The sequence below is a fragment of the Telmatherina bonti genome (genome assembly GCF_933228915.1).
Source record: "Telmatherina bonti genome assembly, chromosome: 4".
In the NCBI taxonomy this organism is placed as follows: domain Eukaryota; kingdom Metazoa; phylum Chordata; class Actinopteri; order Atheriniformes; family Telmatherinidae; genus Telmatherina; species Telmatherina bonti.
In genome coordinates this window covers 10925346-10949456 of record NC_136622.1, presented here as the reverse complement: position 1 = coordinate 10949456, position 24111 = coordinate 10925346, and the positions used below count along the sequence as shown (strand labels likewise).

At 43.6% G+C, this 24111-nt stretch overlaps 1 protein-coding gene across 3 annotated transcripts in view; it reads right to left on the bottom strand.

Moving 5' to 3' along the window:
- Positions 1–24111, bottom strand: part of lamb2 (laminin, beta 2 (laminin S)) — an 84163-nt gene that overhangs the window by 2446 nt on the left and 57606 nt on the right. For all 3 annotated transcript variants that reach the window (XM_079239845.1, XM_079239844.1, XM_079239846.1), the window contains exons 24-34: positions 7945–8041; positions 6757–6938; positions 6453–6643; positions 6118–6302; positions 5767–6008; positions 5290–5493; positions 3489–3633; positions 1912–2119; positions 1680–1821; positions 1246–1422; positions 995–1154 (exon numbers count right to left, since the gene is read on the bottom strand). In XM_079239845.1, the coding sequence (XP_079095971.1) occupies positions 995–1154; positions 1246–1422; positions 1680–1821; positions 1912–2119; positions 3489–3633; positions 5290–5493; positions 5767–6008; positions 6118–6302; positions 6453–6643; positions 6757–6938; positions 7945–8041 (1933 nt within the window). The remainder of the gene's footprint in view (positions 1–994; positions 1155–1245; positions 1423–1679; positions 1822–1911; positions 2120–3488; positions 3634–5289; positions 5494–5766; positions 6009–6117; positions 6303–6452; positions 6644–6756; positions 6939–7944; positions 8042–24111) is intronic.

Here is a 24111-nt window from a genome sequence, read left to right as displayed (position 1 = left end):
CAATATTGCCGTCTTTAACTTATTTCTCCTTTTTTTCCGCAGGTCTTCCTGAATAAGTGCAGTTGTAGATGTTGTTCCGTCTTTCCTGTCCTCTCCACCCCAACCAGTCGAGGCAGATGACTGCCCTCCCTGAGCCGGGTTCTCCCGGAGGTTTTCTTTCTGTTAAAGGGGAGTTTTTTCCTTCCCACTGTCGCCGCGTGAAGCTCAGGATGGGGGATTGGATCGAAGTCATGACTCGATGCAATCAGTTGGTTTCTATTATAGGATATGTATGAATTGGCTCGAAATGATGTGTATGTTGATTAGTGTATGTAAAGTGCCCTGTGACAACATTGTTGTGAAGTGGCGCTATACAAATAAAGTTGAATTGAATTGAAATACAGTATTTTACCTCTCGAGACATATTTATTATTTTTTATTTATTATTGATGTTTAGAATGTTTAGAATTGATCATGATTTATGATCTATTTTAATGCATTCTATAAGATATTTATAAAATAATACACAATCATAATTATATAAACTATAGCTGTATCTTGTTCTTTTTCCTATTTATGGTAAAGGCAAACTTGTGTAATTACATTATGTTCAACTATATCATATATTTATTTATTCTCCAGTGAGTGGAAACATATTGGATGACTCACTACCATCCACTGAAGAGGGTTATTTACAAAAATACCATCCTCAATCATGGATAAGCAAGAAAAAAGCTTGTAAAGGTTATTATTAATATTGTCCACTATATGGCCACCATGCATGAAAGGGATAACAATATTTACTCATAATTTTACTGTTTTTTATTCTTTTCACCTTAGTTCTGTTTAATATTTTGCATTATTCAATGTTTTCTAGGTGTTGTGAACAGTGAATAGGTTCTTCTTGTCCATAAAATATGATTGCATTGTTGAGCTTATGTTAACCTGCAGAAGACAAATTAGTCTGAATCATTTACACGGAGAAAGCGAGAAACAAACACACAGATATTACTACCTGCTAGTCTCTGCAGCTTGTTCTGAGCATCTCTCAGCAGTTCCTTTGCTTCGTCTCTTAGACTTTCTGCTTTTTTCTTGGCGTCCTGCACAGCTTTGGCTTTGGTGTCGACCCGCTGCTGGACTTCGTTGTATTTATCCGTCAGCTGGCCGTCGAGAATCTGAGCAGCAGGTCAGAGAAAAGTTCTTCTACAACAGTTCTTTTGCTTTAAATGAAGTTAAGAAGGAGCACACACAATCACAGACACACACCTGCTTGGCTTCATTTGCCTTGTCCCGCGCCATGGTGGCCGTCTCTTCTGCTCGGGCTGCCGCCATGCTGTTGTTGGCACGTTTGGTCTTTAGGATGTTGATCTCATTTCCGAGAGTCCCGAGGCGGTCCATGGCATCGTTCAGGTCTTTCTCACTGTTAGACGTCTCTGACTCAATCTGTAGAGAAGATGAGCGAACAAACACATAACTGGATTGTTCTGGATTTAGAGATATGACTCATATCTCGTACTTATGTAGATATGACTACAGATTTTGTGTGTACTGCAGACGCTGATTAATTTACAGACATCGTCGCTGAGCTGTTTAGGCGACAAAAAGTCGATTAAAAGCCGACTTAATGCAGAGTTAATCTCAGCTGTCTCAATTTGTCTTATAACACAGTGAAAGACACGCTTATCACAGTGGTTGTTAACCTCTGCCAGTCGATTCTCAGTCTCTGCAATGTCAGCTCTGGCTTTTTCAATGGCCTTCTCTGCTGACGTCTGCGCAGACTTCGCATCCACCAAGGCTTGCTTCACTTTCTCTGCTGTTGTCTTCACTCCCTCTGCCCGATGCCTTCACAGCAACAGCCAAATGCTAAATACAGCAAGTAGAACAACAAACACCAGAACTGGACATTTCTTTTGAAATCTTCATTTTGCCTACCTTGCCCTCTTGGCGTCCAGCAGCAGCTGCTCGGTCATGCGTACATCATCCTGCGTCTGCTGCAGGATGGCGTCCACATTTGAAAGGCTGCGTACGCGGTCTTTAATTTCATCAGCCAGATGTCTGATCTGAAGCGGTGAAGCAGGGATGGAAAGCTGTAACACGTGGTTTGCCACCGCTTCAATACTGTCTGGGTCTGCTCCCTCCTCTGTGACAAAGACACAATCAAGAAGTGCCAGAGTTAGCAGAGTACAATAGAAGCAACGATAAATATGAGCCAGCATGGAGTCTAAAATCAATATTATATTTCTGTTTTTTATTTACATTAACAATATATGAACAGAGATAGAAAAAAAGATAAAAACTTTGAAGAGTTCATGTACATTTTTAAATGTTTTTCTCTGTTTTGTTTCTTTAGAGAAGTAGTTCTCAAACTTTTAAATATATATATATATATATATATATATATATATATATATATATATATATATATATATATATATATATATATATATATTGTTTTGTTACACTTAATACACAAATTATAGGTTATAACATAATGAACAAATACATTTACTTTGTATAAATTAATCAGTGATATTATGGTAAAAAAAATTTACAGTGCAAAGCAACATGTAGATATGATCTTATTTAGTGCAATATGATGCAGCTTATATTAATTACATTATATTATGATACAGGTTGACCTGAAACCTGAACCCCCAGTTTGGGTCCAGAATTGGTTGGGAGAATACTGCGGGTCATATGGTAATTATTGTAAAGGGGTTTTTCAGGTTAAAAAAAAAATCAGACCTGTGCAAGAATCTGCAAGAAGCGAGAGATTTATTTTTTCAGTTTTTCTAACAACATTGCTGATGAGCCAGTTTAACATCTTTCATAATCTCTTCTGTTTCTGGGATCAGATGTCTTCTTACTTCCTGCGTGTGGCAGCCAAACATGTTTTCATATTTCATTATAAAAACTTGTATCTCCATACTGACATCAGGGGGATGTAAAAACAAAAACACATTTACTGTAAAATAAACTAAATATTCACCTTGATCCCAGTTAGCAGGATCACAGTCACACACAGACTGTTGTCTGCAGTCCAAAAAGAATCTGAACAGTCCCTTAAACCCTATTTCAACCCGCAGATCTGGGTCTGTACGGGACAGTTTGATTCAGTAAACCCTCATCTCTCTCCCGTTGTTGTTATTTATGATGGCAGCTGGCTACAACATATTGATACTTTATTTCCACCAAGTAGTCTGGAGTGTGGACCAGAACGTTTCAAAGGGCCCGAGTTGTCAAAACATCTGTTCTTCTGCTTTATTTTCCCAGTTCCTTGTAACCGTCGTCACACCGCTCCACCCAGAGATTCCAGCAATTTCTCCATTTCTATCTTCCAGATGTCCATTTCAGTTGTTGCAACATCAGTTTTCAACTCCACCTGAACTGCTTCTGTTTCTACTGAATCACAACCAGAAGCTACTCAGCCTCTGGTGACAATATGCAGCTTTATTTAAGTGTCGACTTGTTTGACTTAGTCGTGAATAAAAGCTCATGTGAAGACTCACGAGTGAGGAAGTCCCTGATCTGTTTGATGAGGTCTCGCAGGTCGTTGTTAGAGCGTTCCACTTTGTTCCTGGTGGAAGTGGCTTTCTCCAGGGCAGCCTGGGCTTTGCCCTTTGCCTCCTCTGCCTTAGTCTTAGCTTCTGCCACCTGCAAAACAAACAAACATAAAAACAGTGACAAACAAACTGCCATGTACAACAATAATCTCTGTTTATTTGAAGACTTATTTTTTCTTTTAAAATCTGTTGATTGGAGGGAATTGTTGGAGGAAATCTGGACTCTTGGTTCGTTTATATCAGAATTTTTTAAAGAAATATTTAAACTGTTGTGAAACTGTAATATTATAAGAGTGGTTTCATTGACTTTAAATCAGTTTAGAGATTTGCTGCTTCAGTTTCATTTCAGGGTAGAGAAAAGAATCAAATGTAAATGAAAGCAGAATATAATTGATTTGCACTTCAGCATTTGATATTCTGTTTTGCAAATTAAAATCAGAATATCAAATGTCAAAACTATGAAATGCTCATTTCACTCAGATTGAAAAGGATCTGAAATAAGAGTTTACTGCTGCGTTGCATCATCAGCTGTTTTAATAAGTCACCTGTTAGGGAACTGAGGAGAAAAAAGCTGCAAGTTTGTTGTTTTTCTTTGGATTCTTGCTTCAGTTCAGATCATATATTTAGCTTCATAATGTGCCAAATCCTTACACTGACAGACAGACTGTCTATCTGCTGTCTGGCTTCATGTTCAGATGAGAACTTTGTGAGTCATCATGGCGGACTATGCAAGCAGCGCAGCCAAACCGGACAAGTTCGTCAACACAACAGCTGCATTTCTATTTCTTCTTATTGTTTCTTTATGTGTGTTGAGGGTTTGAAAGGGACTTATAAATGTACTTTATCATTATCTATTTTTTTTTTTTTTAAACCTATAGTTTGTCATGATGTTATGTTTTGTGTGTCTTTAGTTCTAGTTTTATGTTTTACTTTGTAATTTTTCTTGTTTAGTTTCTTTGTGTCTTGTTTCCTGTTTTGCTTTTCTGTTCATTAGATTCACATGGACTTAATTAGTTGATTAATCACACACGTGTCTTGCTCTGTTCCTGTCTGTATTTATAGCCTTTCGTTTCAGTTCTGGTTGTTGGTTCATTGTGTTAGTTTATCCTTCGTCACCTGTGTTTTGCTTCACCGTGTTAGTTTGTCTTTTGTTTAGTTTTGGATTAAAACGTCCTGGTTCTGAATCCTGCCTCCCGTCCCTGCATTTGGGTCCCCACCCCCACCGACCATGACAGAGTTCTGCTTCATATTTATCTCAGTGTAATAGCTTGTAGGCTGTAATACATGTTGTGTTGCTTTGTTGAAGCTGCCAAACACCAGTCTGTATGGTTTAGCAAAGATTAGCCTAACAGCAAGATGAAATACCAATTCTGTAGCCTAATAATGACACCAAATGGATTTATTACTGGGAGAATTACACGCAAGCCCCATCAGAAACCAATCATTGGTGAAACCAATCAGGAACAAGTTCTGTTTATGGTCATGTGGTATGGTCACATTTTCAGGTGCGTTGCAAGTGAAGTCTGAAGTGGGAGATAATTTCTACTCCAGGACAATAATCCCTTTCTTCCACACGGGTTGCTGTGCAAAAAACCGAAGTTGTGTTTTGGCACAGTCTTGGAAGCAGGGGCTACTGGGAACATTTGTTGCTCCAGAATCAGTAAATATTGTTCAGCATTATTGGTGCTTCAGTAAGTTATAGAAATCATGCATGCCATCACATGAACTTCACCTCCAGACTTCATACCTTGTTAAAGAGTCCCTGCATCTCCACCATAGCTTTGTTCAGCTCCTTCTCTGCATGCTTGGCTCTCTCCAGAGCATTGTCAGCTACTGCTACAGCACCGTTGCAGTTCAGGCCCCCACAGTGACGATTCCCTTCATCGTCACGGCAACCTGCTCCTCCACATGGGCTCTCTCCACAGGGAGCATCACCAGGGGCACCACAGACCTGTTTGTACACGCGTACATGTATCATCACAATGATTATGTGTAAAAGTTAAGAACCTAACTAAAAGACAGCAAATATATAAGAACAAATTCTGAACATATAATCTGGATTAAGGATAAACTGCAAATTGTATGCATGATAATCTGGACTCTGTACATTTGAGAAAAAGAAAAAACAAATAAAAATATGTCAAAACTAACGTTTCTCTCTCTGATTGCACAGTTATGTAAATAAACTTCCACAGGCTACAAAGAACAAAGAAGGAAAACAGACCTTCTCATTGAGCCTCTTCATGTCCAGACCCTGTGTTTTAGTGCTGAGGTCTCCTAGTGCGCGTTTGTTTGCAGCATTTTTACGGTTGAAGTCGTCCTTCTTTGCATTGATGAGGCGCTCAGTTCGGCGGCGAGTGTCTGCAGACTGGCTGACGGTGCTGGGCTTTGTGTTCGTCGATGCATTAGCCCGTCGCTCTGCGTCCCGAGATGTGTTGTAGGAGCTGCGGATGCTGTCGTACGCCCCTGGAGGAAGTTTTTTTTTTTGCCTTTAAATTTCAAATTAAACAACATGATGCCGGCATATGTCTGTGAAAGCTCAGGACTGTGGGGTTAACCTCCACCTTCGTCTCACCAAGGAAGTTGGAGTTTTTCAGGATGTCCAGTTCGCGGTGTAGCTGCTCTGAAGTGAGGTTCAGCTCTCTGGCTTCCCTCTCCAGAGCACTCAGCTCCTTGCTTGCTTCAGAGTTGCTGTCTTGGACTATTGTTAGGTCTCCTTCCAGACGGTTTAATGTATCAGTTGTTTCACCAATCTGGGCCCTGTGGGACAGGACAAGTGTGGGTGAAGTAAACATCTTCCTCACAGCAGATTAATAATAAAATATAAACTGAAGAAGATTTAATATCATGGAAGTGAAAGGTTTTAAAACTCTAAGCATACTGAAATGCGGGGAAATCCAACAACTGTACCTGAGATCTTCAATAAGCTCCATTAAGGTGGAGACAGCGGCAGCGGTGGCGTTGCGTGCGTTGACGATAGCCTGAGCTTTAGCCAGTTTCTCCTCTAGGTCTTTGAAGAATTTCTCATAGGGTCCAGTGAGCCCAGTGGTCTGAAGCTCATGAGCACGCTCTGCAAGAGCCTTGGTGCGCACCGCTAAGTCCTGGTAATGAGACAAAACTGTGAAAGGAAAGGCCACGCTTGAGCTGGCGCTCGCTGAGTTCATTTGGCATTGGCTGACAGAGCAAGGACTCCCTCAGACGCATCAAGCTGCACCTGCACAATGCGATCCCAGTCCCCGAAGCACTGGTGGCAGGGCTGGCAGTTGGGGAACTGGCCGGAGAAGCCTCTGGCACACTGGTCGCAGCGAACACCGGACACGCCCTGCTGGCAAACGCAGTGGCCGGTCACCCGGTTGCACTGAGAGGTCTCTATCCCACGCCAGTCACAGTCACAAGCTGGTGGTGGCGGAGAGGAGAAGGGAGAGAAGACGAAAGGAAGAGAATTAGTTCTTTTTAAGAGTGAGAAGTATTTTTAGTGTGTTTTGGTGTTATCAGAAGAAAATTGATGTTTTTTCAGCTGGTTAAGCTGAAGCGAACTTTGACCCACAATAATGATGCTCACTGGAGAGTTTGAGTTAAATAGTGTAGGGAGCATTGAGTTAGTAATGGTTAGTTTAGACCAGTGTTTCTCAATTCTGGTCCTCAGGACCCCCTGCCTTGCATGTTTTATAGGCAACCCTACTTGTAGCGACTTCCACAGTAGCTACTGAGGCAACGGCTGGGTCTGGTCTATTTGTTTGCTGTTGGTTCTCTAAATGACACTCTAAAGGCCACATATTTTGTAGGCTCATTTATTGGTGATCCGGACTGAACCCACTGCCCGACGCACCGGGTAAGATGTAATTTACACGGTAGGCTACAGTATGTAACTTAATATGAGGTAAAATATACATGAACTGGGGCGTTCAACAAAAATGACAGCTACCCACCCCTCCTCTCCAGCAAAACCCGAGTGACTGCCTGAAAACACTGATTATCCATCCACGTGACCCCACTCCATATCACCATGACAACAGCGTAACACCCACCATCCACCCAGTGATAATTCCCTACATAAACTACATTTATATACTACTTTAACACATCTGATGAAATAAAGGCTCAGTAACAGGATGCAAACAACTTGATGAGGACGTTCAATAATCTGACTCCGGTGCTTTGGAGGAGGATCATGTCTAAAACATGCAGGGCAGGGGTGCCTGAGAACAGAAATAGACACAGCCAGGACCTCTGTGAATATAGAATTATCATGCTAATTGGCTGATGATGAACTTTGCCTCCTGCTTTGCTGAAATGAGAATTCAGCATGGATTTAGCTGTGACAGTGAAGCCTGTGTTTGGTCATCGTCCACATATTAAATGTTTAGTGGCGCTTGCTGAAAAGTTTGCACATGTTTTTAACCTCTGCACAGAGTCCTGGGGTCTCCCCAGTGGTTCTCCTGACAATCTGTGCAGGTCTTTCCTCCGAAGCCTTCTCGACACTGACACTGGCCGGTGAACTGAATGGCAGAAGGGGAAAAAGCAGAAATTTCACCTCATCGGTTGTTTGCTGTGAACATAAAGTAAAGTCTGTCTAAAGAACTTCCTGAGCTTTGTTATTTTACAAACAGCTACTAAAAAATACAAAAAGACTGAAGTATGTACCGCTGCAATTTGGAGAAATGTCGATAAATAGTTACATTTATTAGAATGAAATTATTTAACAAATTATTATTAGGGGTGGGAAAATCGAATCGAAATTTTCTTTTGTTAAAAACTTGATTTTTTTATTCAAATAAATAAAAATAATTCATTATAAATCTTTTCTCATTTTTATTGTTTTTATTGATCTTTCTACTTGTCTTCTTGTGCATTACAGCAGCAGAATGATGGTCCGGCTACTGTTTTGTTTATTCCTCATTGAAATCAAGAAAAATGACGAGCAAAACAAATTCCTGTACATTTTTTTTGTTTTGTTTTTTAACTACAAAAATCAGCAATATCGAAGAATTATTAGAACCGCTATTTAAATCATATTAAATTGGGACATAAGTATATCATCATAGCCCTAATTATTGTAATTAATTAAGTTAATTCATTCATTCATTCATTTTCCGAACCGCTTATTCCAATTCAGGGTCGCGGGGAAGCTGGAGCCTATCCCAGCTGGCTTTGGGCGACAGGCAGGGTACACCCTGGACAGCTCGCCAGTCCATCGCAGTAATTAATTAAGTTTTATAATTAAACAGAATTACACAAATGAAACCGTATATGATAAAATAATATGATATACACTAATTATATTATAAAAAAGACAACGTAATCACTATTCAGCCATAAAATTCTGCACAGTGCCTAAATGCTAAGTAGATCCTGACAGAGCTCTGAGCAGTCAGGGCAAAAAAGGAAGAACAACTAAGGGTCCTGGAGTGACAGGTACTCATATCCCATCAGGGTTTTATCTGAACAGTTCGGAGACTGTGTGAACGTTGCAAAGTCTTACTTTCTAGCAACTCTTCGTAGGGCCAAAATAAGATGATAATATTCGCCGTGTTACTGAACTGCTGTGCTGAGCTCTTGTAATCAAGTCTTTTTAAGTCTTTTGGCTTCATGCTACGTAAGTGATCTGGGGCAGGGGGGTCACACATCGCCAGATCAACCTCCGATTTTCAACCCCAGCCCATCAGATGCAGTTTTGCTGAGTGCTTCCAGCTGTCACCCTGGAAAGTTTCTCTCTTCGTGAAATTACTATACAAATAGCTCCTGGTGATTCAGCCTCTTCATCCCACTTGGTTAACAGAGGAGGCAATTCCTGGTCCAGAAAGTAAAAGTCCTGTCCGGCAGCTGTTCTGACCATTCAACAATCAAACTGAACTTAATGAGTTCATTTTCCAGGTAAACGAGCCTGTTAGTGAAAACACCTGTTCTAAATGTACAGGTAGATCCAAAAACATGGCAGGACTTTTACTTTCTGGACCAGGAGTTGCCACCTTTGGTTGTTAAGAAATGATCATTTCTCTCCTGAGATCCTACAAATCCAACTGCATCACTGTCAGCCTGAAAAGAATCTGGAGGACAACTTCAGCTACGAACTTTAATTTTTTTGTAATGATGAGATGAAGAAGTTTTCATGAAGTAGGAGTGCATGTCAAAATGGAGGTAGTAACAGAAATCAAATGACTGGAAATATTTCAAGTGGTTTGATTTTTTTAATGTAAGTTTATGTAAAAGCATGTGATCCTGTCGCCTAATGAGACAGTGATCATGTCGCCTGATGAGACATTTATCATGTCGCCTGATGAGACAGTGATCATGTCGCCTGATGAGACAGTGATCATGTCGCCTGATGAGACAGTGATTATGTCACCTGATGAGACATTTATCATGTCGCATGATGAGACAGTGATCATGTCGCCTGATGAGACATTTATCATGTCGCCTGATGAGACATTTATCATGTCGCCTGATGAGACAGAGATCCTGTCGCCTGATGAGACATTTATCATGTCGCCTGATGAGACAGTGATCATGTCGCCTGATGAGACATTTATCATGTCGCCTGATGAGACAGTGATCATGTCACCTGATGAGACATTTATCATGTCGCCTGATGAGACATTTATCATGTCGCCTGATGAGACATTTATCATGTCGCCTGATGAGACAGAGATCCTGTCGCCTGATGAGACATTTATCATGTCGCCTGATGAGACAGAGATCCTGTCACCTGATGAGACATTTATCATGTCGCCTGATGAGACATTTATCATGTCGCCTGATGAGACAGAGATCCTGTCGCCTGATGAGACATTTATCATGTCGCCTGATGAGACAGTGATCATGTCGCCTGATGAGACATTTATCATGTTGCCTGATGAGACAGTGATCATGTCACCTGATGAGACATTTATCATGTCGCCTGATGAGACATTTATCATGTCGCCTGATGAGACATTTATCATGTCGCCTGATGAGACAGAGATCCTGTCGCCTGATGAGACATTTATCATGTCGCCTGATGAGACAGAGATCCTGTCACCTGATGAGACATGTCTCATGTCGCCTGATGAGACAGTGATCATGTCGCCTGATGAGACATTTATCATGTCGCCTGATGAGACAGAGATCCTGTCACCTGATGAGACATTTATCATGTCGCCTGATGAGACAGTGATCATGTCGCCTGATGAGACAGTGATCCTGTCGCCTGATGAGACAGAGGTCCTGTCGCCTGATGAGACAGAGATCCTGTCGCCTGATGAGACAGAGATCCTGTCGCCTGATGAGACATTTATTATGTCGCCTGATGAGACAGAGATCCTGTCGCCTGATGAGACATTTATCATGTCGCCTGATGAGACATTTATCATGTCGCCTGATGAGACAGTGATCATGTCGCCTGATGAGACATTTATCATGTTGCCTGATAAGACAGTGATCATGTCGCCTGATGAGACAGTGATCCTGTCGCCTGATGAGACATTTATCATGTCGCCTGATGAGACAGTGATCATGTCGCCTGATGAGACAGTGATCGTGTCGCCTGATGAGACAGTGATCCTGTTGCCTGATGAGACAGTGATCATGTCGTCTCATGAGACATTTATCATGTCGCCTGATGAGACAGTGATCATGTCGCCTGATGAGACAGTGATCCTGTCGCCTGATGAGACAGTGATCATGTCGCCTGATGAGACACTGATCATGTCGCCTGATGAGACAGAGACCCTGTCGCCTGATGAGACAGTGATCATGTCGCCTGATGAGACATTTATCATGTCGCCTGATGAGACATTTATCATGTCGCCTGATGAGACAGTGATCATGTCGCCTGATGAGACATTTATCATGTTGCCTGATAAGACAGTGATCATGTCGCCTGATGAGACAGTGAATCTGTCGCCTGATGAGACATTTATCATGTCGCCTGATGAGACAGTGATCATGTCGCCTGATGAGACAGTGATCCTGTCGCCTGATGAGACAGTGATCCTGTTGCCTGATGAGACAGTGATCATGTCGTCTCATGAGACATTTATCATGTCGCCTGATGAGACAGTGATCATGTCGCCTGATGAGACACTGATCATGTCGCCTGATGAGACAGAGACCCTGTCGCCTGATGAAACAGTGATCATGTCGCCTGATGAGACATTTATCATGTCGCCTGATGAGACAGTGATCATGTCGCCTGATGAGACAGTGATCATGTCGCCTGATGAGACAGTGATCATGTCGCCTGATGAGACATTTATCATGTCGCCTGATGAGACAGTGATCATGTCGCCTGATGAGACAGTGATCCTGTCGCCTGATGAGACAGTGATCATGTCGCCTGATGAGACATTTATCATGTCGCCTGATGAGACATTTATCATGTCGCCTGATGAGACAGTGATCATGTCGCCTGATGAGACAGTGATCATGTCGCCTGATGAGACACTGATCATGTCGCCTGATGAGACATTTATTATGTCGCCTGATGAGACAGGGATCCTGTCGCCTGATGAGACATTTATCATGTCGCCTGATGAGACAGTGATCATGTCACCTGATGAGACATTTATCATGTCGCCTGATGAGACATTTATCATGTCGCCTGATGAGACAGTGATCGTGTCGCCTGATGAGACAGTGATCGTGTCGCCTGATGAGACAGTGATCATGTCGCCTGATGAGACATTTATCATGTCGCCTGATGAGACAGTGATCATGTCGCCTGATGAGACAGTGATCATGTCGCCTGATGAGACACTGATCATGTCGCCTGATGAGACATTTATTATGTCGCCTGATGAGACAGGGATCCTGTCGCCTGATGAGACATTTATCATGTCGCCTGATGAGACAGTGATCATGTCGCCTGATGAGACATTTATCATGTCGCCTGATGAGACAGTGATCCTGTCGCCTGATGAGACATTTATCATGTCACCTGATGAGACAGTGATCATGTCGCCTGATGAGACATTTATAATGTCGCCTGATGAGACAGAGATCCTGTCGCCTGATGAGACAGAAATCCTGTCGCCTGATGAGACATTTATTATGTCGCCTGATGAGACAGTGATCATGTCGCCTGATGAGACATTTATCATGTCGCCTGATGAGACATTGATCATGTCGCCTGATGAGACAGTGATCATGTCGCCTGATGAGACAGTGATCATGTCGCCTGATGAGACAGTGATCATGTCGCCTGATGAGACATTTATCATGTCGCCTGATGAGACATTTATCATGTCGCCTGATGAGACATTTATCATGTCGCCTGATGAGACAGTAATCATGTCACCTGATGAGACATTTATCATGTCGCCTGATGGGACAGAGTTCATGTCGCCTGATGAGACATTTATCATGTTGCCTGATGAGACAGTGATCATGTTGGCTGAGACATTTATCATGTCACCTGATGAGACATTTATCATGTCGCCTGATGAGACAGAGATCATGTTGCCTGATGAGACATTTATCATGTCGCCTGATGAGACAGAGATCCTGTCGCCTGATGAGACATTTATCATGTCGCCTGATGAGACAGAGATCCTGTCGCCTGATGAGACATTTATCATGTCGCCTGATGAGACATTTATCATGTCGCCTGATGAGACAGTGATCATGTCGCCTGATGAGACATTTATCATGTCGCCTGATGTGACAGTGATCATGTCACCTGATGAGACAGTGATCATGTCGCCTGATGAGACAGAGATCCTGTCGCCTGATGAGACAGTGATCATGTCGCCTGATGAGACATTTATCATGTCGCCTGATGAGACAGTGATCATGTCGCCTGATGAGACATTTATCATGTCGCCTGATGAGACAGTGATCATGTCGCCTGATGAGACAGTGATCATGTCGCCTGATGAGACAGTGATCCTGTCGCCTGATGAGACACTGATCATGTCGCCTGATGAGACATTTATCATGTCGCCTGGTGAGACAGTGATCATGTCGCCTGATGAGACAGTGATCATGTCGCCCGATGAGACAGTGATCCTGTCGCCTGATGAGACATTGATCATGTCGCCTGATGAGACACTGATCATGTCGCCTGATGAGACATTTATCATGTCGTCTGATGAGACAGTGATCATGTCGTCTGATGAGACAGTGATCATGTCGCCTGATGAGACATTTATCATGTTGCCTGATGAGACAGTGATCATGTCGCCTGATGAGACATTTATCATGTTGCCTGATGAGACAGAGATCCTGTCGCCTGATGAGACAGAAATCCTGTCGCCTGATGAGACATTTATTATGTCGCCTGATGAGACAGTGATTATGTCGCCTGATGAGACAGTGATCATGTCGCCTGATGAGACATTTATCATGTCGCCTGATGAGACAGTGATCATGTCGCCTGATGAGACAGTGATTATGTCACCTGATGAGACATTTATCATGTCGCATGATGAGACAGTGATCATGTCGCCTGATGAGACATTTATCATGTCGCCTGATGAGACATTTATCATGTCGCCTGATGAGACATTTATCATGTCGCCTGATGAGACAGAGATCCTGTCGCCTGATGAGACATTTATCATGTCGCCTGATGAGACAGTGATCATGTCGCCTGATGAGACAGTGATCATGTCGCCTGATGAGACATTTATCATGTCGCCTGATGAGACAGTGATCATGTCACCTGATGAGACATTTATCATGTCGCCTGATGAGACATTTATCATGTCGCCTGATGAGACATTTATCATGTCGCCTGATGAGACAGTGATCATGTCGCCTGATGAGACATTTATCATGTCGCCTGATGAGACAGTGATCATGTCACCTGATGAGACATTTATCATGTCGCCTGATGAGACATTTATCATGTCGCCTGATGAGACAGTGATCGTGTCGCCTGATGAGACAGTGATTGTGTCGCCTGATGAGACAGTGATCATGTCGCCTGATGAGACATTTATCATGTCGCCTGATGAGACAGTGATCATGTCGCCTGATGAGACATTTATCATGTCGCCTGATGAGACACTGATCATGTCGCCTGATGAGACATTTATTATGTCGCCTGATGAGACAGGGATCCTGTCGCCTGATGAGACATTTATCATGTCGCCTGATGAGACAGTGATCATGTCACCTGATGAGACATTTATCATGTCGCCTGATGAGACATTTATCATGTCGCCTGATGAGACATTTATCATGTCGCCTGATGAGACAGAGATCATGTCGCCTGATGAGACATTTATCATGTCGCCTGATGAGACATTTATCATGTCGCCTGATGAGACAGTGATCATGTCGCCTGATGAGACATTTATCATGTTGCCTGATAAGACAGTGATCATGTCGCCTGATGACACAGTGATCCTGTCGCCTGATGAGACATTTATCATGTCGCCTGATGAGACAGTGATCGTGTCGCCTGATGAGACAGTGATTGTGTCGCCTGATGAGACAGTGATCATGTCGCCTGATGAGACATTTATCATGTCGCCTGATGAGACAGTGATCATGTCGCCTGATGAGACATTTATCATGTCGCCTGATGAGACACTGATCATGTCGCCTGATGAGACATTTATTATGTCGCCTGATGAGACAGGGATCCTGTCGCCTGATGAGACATTTATCATGTCGCCTGATGAGACAGTGATCATGTCACCTGATGAGACATTTATCATGTCGCCTGATGAGACATTTATCATGTCGCCTGATGAGACATTTATCATGTCGCCTGATGAGACAGTGATCATGTCGCCTGATGAGACATTTATCATGTCGCCTGATGAGACACTGATCATGTCGCCTGATGAGACATTTATTATGTCGCCTGATGAGACAGGGATCCTGTCGCCTGATGAGACATTTATCATGTCGCCTGATGAGACAGTGATCATGTCACCTGATGAGACATTTATCATGTCGCCTGATGAGACATTTATCATGTCGCCTGATGAGACATTTATCATGTCGCCTGATGAGACAGAGATCATGTCGCCTGATGAGACATTTATCATGTCGCCTGATGAGACATTTATCATGTCGCCTGATGAGACAGTGATCATGTCGCCTGATGAGACATTTATCATGTTGCCTGATAAGACAGTGATCATGTCGCCTGATGACACAGTGATCCTGTCGCCTGATGAGACATTTATCATGTCGCCTGATGAGACAGTGATCGTGTCGCCTGATGAGACAGTGATTGTGTCGCCTGATGAGACAGTGATCATGTCGCCTGATGAGACATTTATCATGTCGCCTGATGAGACAGTGATCATGTCGCCTGATGAGACATTTATCATGTCGCCTGATGAGACACTGATCATGTCGCCTGATGAGACATTTATTATGTCGCCTGATGAGACAGGGATCCTGTCGCCTGATGAGACATTTATCATGTCGCCTGATGAGACAGTGATCATGTCACCTGATGAGACATTTATCATGTCGCCTGATGAGACATTTATCATGTCGCCTGATGAGACAGAGATCCTGTGGCCTGATGACACATTTATTATGTCGCCTGATGAGACAGTGATCATGTCGCCTGATGACACATTTATCATGTCGCCTGATGAGACAGTGATCGTGTCACCTGATGAGACATTTATCATGTCGCCTGATGAGACATTTATCATGTCGCCTGATGAGACAGAGATCCTGTGGCCTGATGACACATTTATTATGTCGCCTGATGAGACAGTGATCATGTCGCCTGATGAGACATTTATCATGTCGCCTGATGAGACATTTATCATGTCGCCTGATGAGACAGAGATCCTGTCGCCTGATGAGACATTTATCATGTCACCTGATGAGACAGTGATCATGTCGCCTGATGAGACATTTATCATGTCGCCTGATGAGACATTGATCATGTCGCCTGATAAGACAGTGATCATGTCGCCTGATGAGACAGTGATCATGTCGCCTGATGAGACAGTGATCATGTCGCCTGATGAGACATTTATCATGTCGCCTGATGAGACATTTATCATGTCGCCTGATGAGACATTTATCATGTCGCCTGATGAGACATTTATCATGTCGCCTGATGAGACAGTAATCATGTCACCTGATGAGACATTTATCATGTCGCCTGATGAGACAGAGATCATGTCGCCTGATGAGACATTTATCATGTCGCCTGATGAGACAGTGATCATGTTGGCTGAGACATTTATCATGTCGCCTGATGAAACAGTAATCATGTCACCTGATGAGACATTTATCATGTCGCCTGATGAGACAGAGATCATGTCGTCTGATGAGACAGTGATCATGTCGCCTGATGAGACATTTATCATGTTGCCTGATGAGACAGTGATCATGTCGCCTGATGAGACATTTATCATGTTGCCTGATGAGACAGAGATCCTGTCGCCTGATGAGACAGAAATCCTGTCGCCTGATGAGACATTTATTATGTCGCCTGATGAGACAGTCATCATGTCGCCTGATGAGACAGTGATCATGTCGCCTGATGAGACATTTATCATGTCGCCTGATGAGACAGTGATCATGTCGCCTGATGAGACAGTGATTATGTCACCTGATGAGACATTAATCATGTCGCATGATGAGACAGTGATCATGTCGCCTGATGAGACATTTATCATGTCGCCTGATGAGACATTTATCATGTCGCCTGATGAGACATTTATCATGTCGCCTGATGAGACATTTATCATGTCGCCTGATGAGACAGTGATCATGTCACCTGATGAGACATTTATCATGTCGCCTGATGAGACATTTATCATGTCGCCTGATGAGACATTTATCATGTCGCCTGATGAGACAGAGATCATGTCGCCTGATGAGACATTTATCATGTCGCCTGATGAGACATTTATCATGTCGCCTGATGAGACAGTGATCATGTCGCCTGATGAGACATTTATCATGTTGCCTGATAAGACAGTGATCATGTCGCCTGATGACACAGTGATCCTGTCGCCTGATGAGACATTTATCATGTCGCCTGATGAGACAGTGATCGTGTCGCCTGATGAGACAGTGAATGTGTCGCCTGATGAGACAGTGATCATGTCGCCTGATGAGACATTTATCATGTCGCCTGATGAGACAGTGATCATGTCGCCTGATGAGACATTTATCATGTCGCCTGATGAGACACTGATCATGTCGCCTGATGAGACATTTATTATGTCGCCTGATGAGACAGGGATCCTGTCGCCTGATGAGACATTTATCATGTCGCCTGATGAGACAGTGATCATGTCACCTGATGAGACATTTATCATGTCGCCTGATGAGACATTTATCATGTCGCCTGATGAGACAGAGATCCTGTGGCCTGATGACACATTTATTATGTCGCCTGATGAGACAGTGATCATGTCGCCTGATGACACATTTATCATGTCGCCTGATGAGACAGTGATCGTGTCACCTGATGAGACATTTATCATGTCGCCTGATGAGACATTTATCATGTCGCCTGATGAGACAGAGATCATGTGGCCTGATGACACATTTATTATGTCGCCTGATGAGACAGTGATCATGTCGCCTGATGAGACATTTATCATGTCGCCTGATGAGACATTTATCATGTCGCCTGATGAGACAGAGATCCTGTCGCCTGATGAGACATTTATCATGTCACCTGATGAGACAGTGATCATGTCGCCTGATGAGACATTTATCATGTCGCCTGATGAGACATTGATCATGTCGCCTGATGAGACAGTGATCATGTCGCCTGATGAGACAGTGATCATGTCGCCTGATGAGACAGTGATCATGTCGCCTGATGAGACATTTATCATGTCGCCTGATGAGACATTTATCATGTCGCCTGATGAGACATTTATCATGTCGCCTGATGAGACAGTAATCATGTCACCTGATGAGACATTTATCATGTCGCCTGATGAGACAGAGATCATGTCGCCTGATGAGACATTTATCATGTCGCCTGATGAGACAGTGATCATGTTGGCTGAGACATTTATCATGTCGCCTGATGAAACAGTAATCATGTCACCTGATGAGACATTTATCATGTCGCCTGATGAGACAGAGATCATGTCGTCTGATGAGACAGTGATCATGTCGCCTGATGAGACATTTATCATGTTGCCTGATGAGACAGTGATCATGTCGCCTGATGAGACATTTATCATGTTGCCTGATGAGACAGAGATCCTGTCGCCTGATGAGACAGAAATCCTGTCGCCTGATGAGACATTTATTATGTCGCCTGATGAGACAGTCATCATGTCGCCTGATGAGACAGTGATCATGTCGCCTGATGAGACATTTATCATGTCGCCTGATGAGACAGTGATCATGTCGCCTGATGAGACAGTGATTATGTCACCTGATGAGACATTAATCATGTCGCATGATGAGACAGTGATCATGTCGCCTGATGAGACATTTATCATGTCGCCTGATGAGACATTTATCATGTCGCCTGATGAGACATTTATCATGTCGCCTGATGAGACAGAGATCCTGTCGCCTGATGAGACATTTATCATGTCGCCTGATGAGACAGTGATCATGTCGCCTGATGAGACAGTGATCATGTCGCCTGATGAGACATTTATCATGTCGCCTGATGAGACAGTGATTGTGTCGCCTGATGAGACAGTGATCATGTCGCCTGATGAGACATTTATCATGTCGCCTGATGAGACATTTATCATGTCGCCTGATGAGACAGAGATCATGTCGCCTGATGAGACATTTATCATGTCGCCTGATGAGACATTTATCATGTCGCCTGATGAGACAGTGATCATGTCGCCTGATGAGACATTTATCATGTTGCCTGATAAGACAGTGATCATGTCGCCTGATGAGACAGTGATCCTGTCGCCTGATGAGACATTTATCATGTCGCCTGATGAGACAGTGATCGTGTCGCCTGATGAGACAGTGATTGTGTCGCCTGATGAGACAGTGATCATGTCGCCTGATGAGACATTTATCATGTCGCCTGATGAGACAGTGATCATGTCGCCTGATGAGACATTTATCATGTCGCCTGATGAGACACTGATCATGTCGCCTGATGAGACATTTATTATGTCGCCTGATGAGACAGGGATCCTGTCGCCTGATGAGACATTTATCATGTCGCCTGATGAGACAGTGATCATGTCACCTGATGAGACATTTATCATGTCGCCTGATGAGACATTTATCATGTCGCCTGATGAGACAGAGATCCTGTGGCCTGATGACACATTTATTATGTCGCCTGATGAGACAGTGATCATGTCGCCTGATGAGACATTTATCATGTCGCCTGATGAGACATTTATCATGTCGCCTGATGAGACAGAGATCCTGTCGCCTGATGAGACATTTATCATGTCACCTGATGAGACAGTGATCATGTCGCCTGATGAGACATTTATCATGTCGCCTGATGAGACAGTGATCATGTCACCTGATGAGACATTTATCATGTCGCCTGATGAGACATTTATCATGTCGCCTGATGAGACATTTATCATGTCGCCTGATGAGACAGAGATCATGTCGCCTGATGAGACATTTATCATGTCGCCTGATGAGACATTTATCATGTCGCCTGATGAGACAGTGATCATGTCGCCTGATGAGACATTTATCATGTTGCCTGATAAGACAGTGATCATGTCGCCTGATGAGACAGTGATCCTGTCGCCTGATGAGACATTTATCATGTCGCCTGATGAGACAGTGATCGTGTCGCCTGATGAGACAGTGATTGTGTCGCCTGATGAGACAGTGATCATGTCGCCTGATGAGACATTTATCATGTCGCCTGATGAGACAGTGATCATGTCGACTGATGAGACATTTATCATGTCGCCTGATGAGACACTGATCATGTCGCCTGATGAGACATTTATTATGTCGCCTGATGAGACAGGGATCCTGTCGCCTGATGAGACATTTATCATGTCGCCTGATGAGACAGTGATCATGTCACCTGATGAGACATTTATCATGTCGCCTGATGAGACATTTATCATGTCGCCTGATGAGACATTTATCATGTCGCCTGATGAGACAGAGATCATGTCGCCTGATGAGACATTTATCATGTCGCCTGATGAGACATTTATCATGTCGCCTGATGAGACAGTGATCATGTCGCCTGATGAGATATTTATCATGTTGCCTGATAAGACAGTGATCATGTCGCCTGATGAGACAGTGATCCTGTCGCCTGATGAGACATTTATCATGTCGCCTGATGAGACAGTGATCGTGTCGCCTGATGAGACAGTGATTGTGTCGCCTGATGAGACAGTGATCATGTCGCCTGATGAGACATTTATCATGTCGCCTGATGAGACAGTGATCATGTCGCCTGATGAGACATTTATCATGTCGCCTGATGAGACACTGATCATGTCGCCTGATGAGACATTTATTATGTCGCCTGATGAGACAGGGATCCTGTCGCCTGATGAGACATTTATCATGTCGCCTGATGAGACAGTGATCATGTCACCTGATGAGACATTTATCATGTCGCCTGATGAGACATTTATCATGTCGCCTGATGAGACAGAGATCCTGTGGCCTGATGACACATTTATTATGTCGCCTGATGAGACAGTGATCATGTCGCCTGATGACACATTTATCATGTCGCCTGATGAGACAGTGATCATGTCACCTGATGAGACATTTATCATGTCGCCTGATGAGACATTTATCATGTCGCCTGATGAGACAGAGATCCTGTGGCCTGATGACACATTTATTATGTCGCCTGATGAGACAGTGATCATGTCGCCTGATGAGACATTTATCATGTCGCCTGATGAGACATTTATCATGTCGCCTGATGAGACAGAGATCCTGTCGCCTGATGAGACATTTATCATGTCACCTGATGAGACAGTGATCATGTCGCCTGATGAGACATTTATCATGTCGCCTGATGAGACATTGATCATGTCGCCTGATGAGACAGTGATCATGTCGCCTGATGAGACAGTGATCATGTCGCCTGATGAGACAGTGATCATGTCGCCTGATGAGACATTTATCATGTCGCCTGATGAGACATTTATCATGTCGCCTGATGAGACATTTATCATGTCGCCTGATGAGACATTTATCATGTCGCCTGATGAGACAGTAATCATGTCACCTGATGAGACATTTATCATGTCGCCTGATGAGACAGAGATCATGTCGCCTGATGAGACATTTATCATGTCGCCTGATGAGACAGTGATCATGTTGGCTGAGACATTTATCATGTCGCCTGATGAAACAGTAATCATGTCACCTGATGAGACATTTATCATGTCGCCTGATGAGACAGAGATCATGTCGTCTGATGAGACAGTGATCATGTCGCCTGATGAGACATTTATCATGTTGCCTGATGAGACAGTGATCATGTCGCCTGATGAGACATTTATCATGTTGCCTGATGAGACAGAGATCCTGTCGCCTGATGAGACAGAAATCCTGTCGCCTGATGAGACATTTATTATGTCGCCTGATGAGACAGTGATCATGTCGCCTGATGAGACAGTGATCATGTCGCCTGATGAGACATTTATCATGTCGCCTGATGAGACAGTGATCATGTCGCCTGATGAGACAGTGATTATGTCACCTGATGAGACATTAATCATGTCGCATGATGAGACAGTGATCATGTCGCCTGATGAGACATTTATCATGTCGCCTGATGAGACATTTATCATGTCGCCTGATGAGACATTTATCATGTCGCCTGATGAGACAGAGATCCTGTCGCCTGATGAGACATTTATCATGTCGCCTGATGAGACAGTGATCATGTCGCCTGATGAGACAGTGATCATGTCGCCTGATGAGACATTTATCATGTCGCCTGATGAGACAGTGATCATGTCACCTGATGAGACATTTATCATGTCGCCTGATGAGACATTTATCATGTCGCCTGATGAGACATTTATCATGTCGCCTGATGAGACAGAGATCATGTCGCCTGATGAGACATTTATCATGTCGCCTGATGAGACATTTATCATGTCGCCTGATGAGACAGTGATCATGTCGCCTGATGAGACATTTATCATGTTGCCTGATAAGACAGTGATCATGTCGCCTGATGAGACAGTGATCCTGTCGCCTGATGAGACATTTATCATGTCGCCTGATGAGACAGTGATCGTGTCGCCTGATGAGACAGTGATTGTGTCGCCTGATGAGACAGTGATCATGTCGCCTGATGAGACATTTATCATGTCGCCTGATGAGACAGTGATCATGTCGCCTGATGAGACATTTATCATGTCGCCTGATGAGACACTGATCATGTCGCCTGATGAGACATTTATTATGTCGCCTGATGAGACAGGGATCCTGTCGCCTGATGAGACATTTATCATGTCGCCTGATGAGACAGTGATCATGTCACCTGATGAGACATTTATCATGTCGCCTGATGAGACATTTATCATGTCGCCTGATGAGACAGAGATCCTGTGGCCTGATGACACATTTATTATGTCGCCTGATGAGACAGTGATCATGTCGCCTGATGAGACATTTATCATGTCGCCTGATGAGACATTTATCATGTCGCCTGATGAGACAGAGATCCTGTCGCCTGATGAGACATTTATCATGTCACCTGATGAGACAGTGATCATGTCGCCTGATGAGACATTTATAATGTCGCCTGATGAGACAGAGATCCTGTCGCCTGATGAGACAGAAATCCTGTCGCCTGATGAGACATTTATTATGTCGCCTGTGGAGACAGTGATCATGTCGCCTGATGAGACATTTATCATGTCGCCTGATGAGACATTGATCATGTCGCCTGATGAGACAGTGATCATGTCGCCTGATGAGACAGTGATCATGTCGCCTGATGAGACAGTGATCATGTCGCCTGATGAGACATTTATCATGTCGCCTGATGAGACATTTATCATGTCGCCTGATGAGACATTTATCATGTCGCCTGATGAGACAGTAATCATGTCACCTGATGAGACATTTATCATGTCGCCTGATGAGACAGAGATCATGTCGCCTGATGAGACATTTATCATGTCGCCTGATGAGACAGTGATCATGTTGGCTGAGACATTTATCATGTCGCCTGATGAAACAGTAATCATGTCACCTGATGAGACATTTATCATGTCGCCTGATGAGACAGAGATCATGTTGCCTGATGAGACATTTATCATGTCGCCTGATGAGACAGAGATCCTGTCGCCTGATGAGACATTTATCATGTCGCCTGATGACACAGAGATCCTGTCGCCTGATGAGACATTTATCATGTCGCCTGATGAGACATTTATCATGTCGCCTGATGAGACATTTATCATGTCGCCTGATGTGACAGTGATCATGTCGCCTGATGAGACAGTGATCATGTCGCCTGATGAGACAGAGATCCTGTCGCCTGATGAGACAGTGATCATGTCGCCTGATGAGACATTTATCATGTCGCCTGATGAGACAGTGATCATGTCGCCTGATGAGACATTTATCATGTTGCCTGATGAGACAGTGATCATGTCGCCTGATGAGACAGTGATCATGTCGCCTGATGAGACAGTAATCCTGTCGCCTGATGAGACATTTATCATGTCGCCTGATG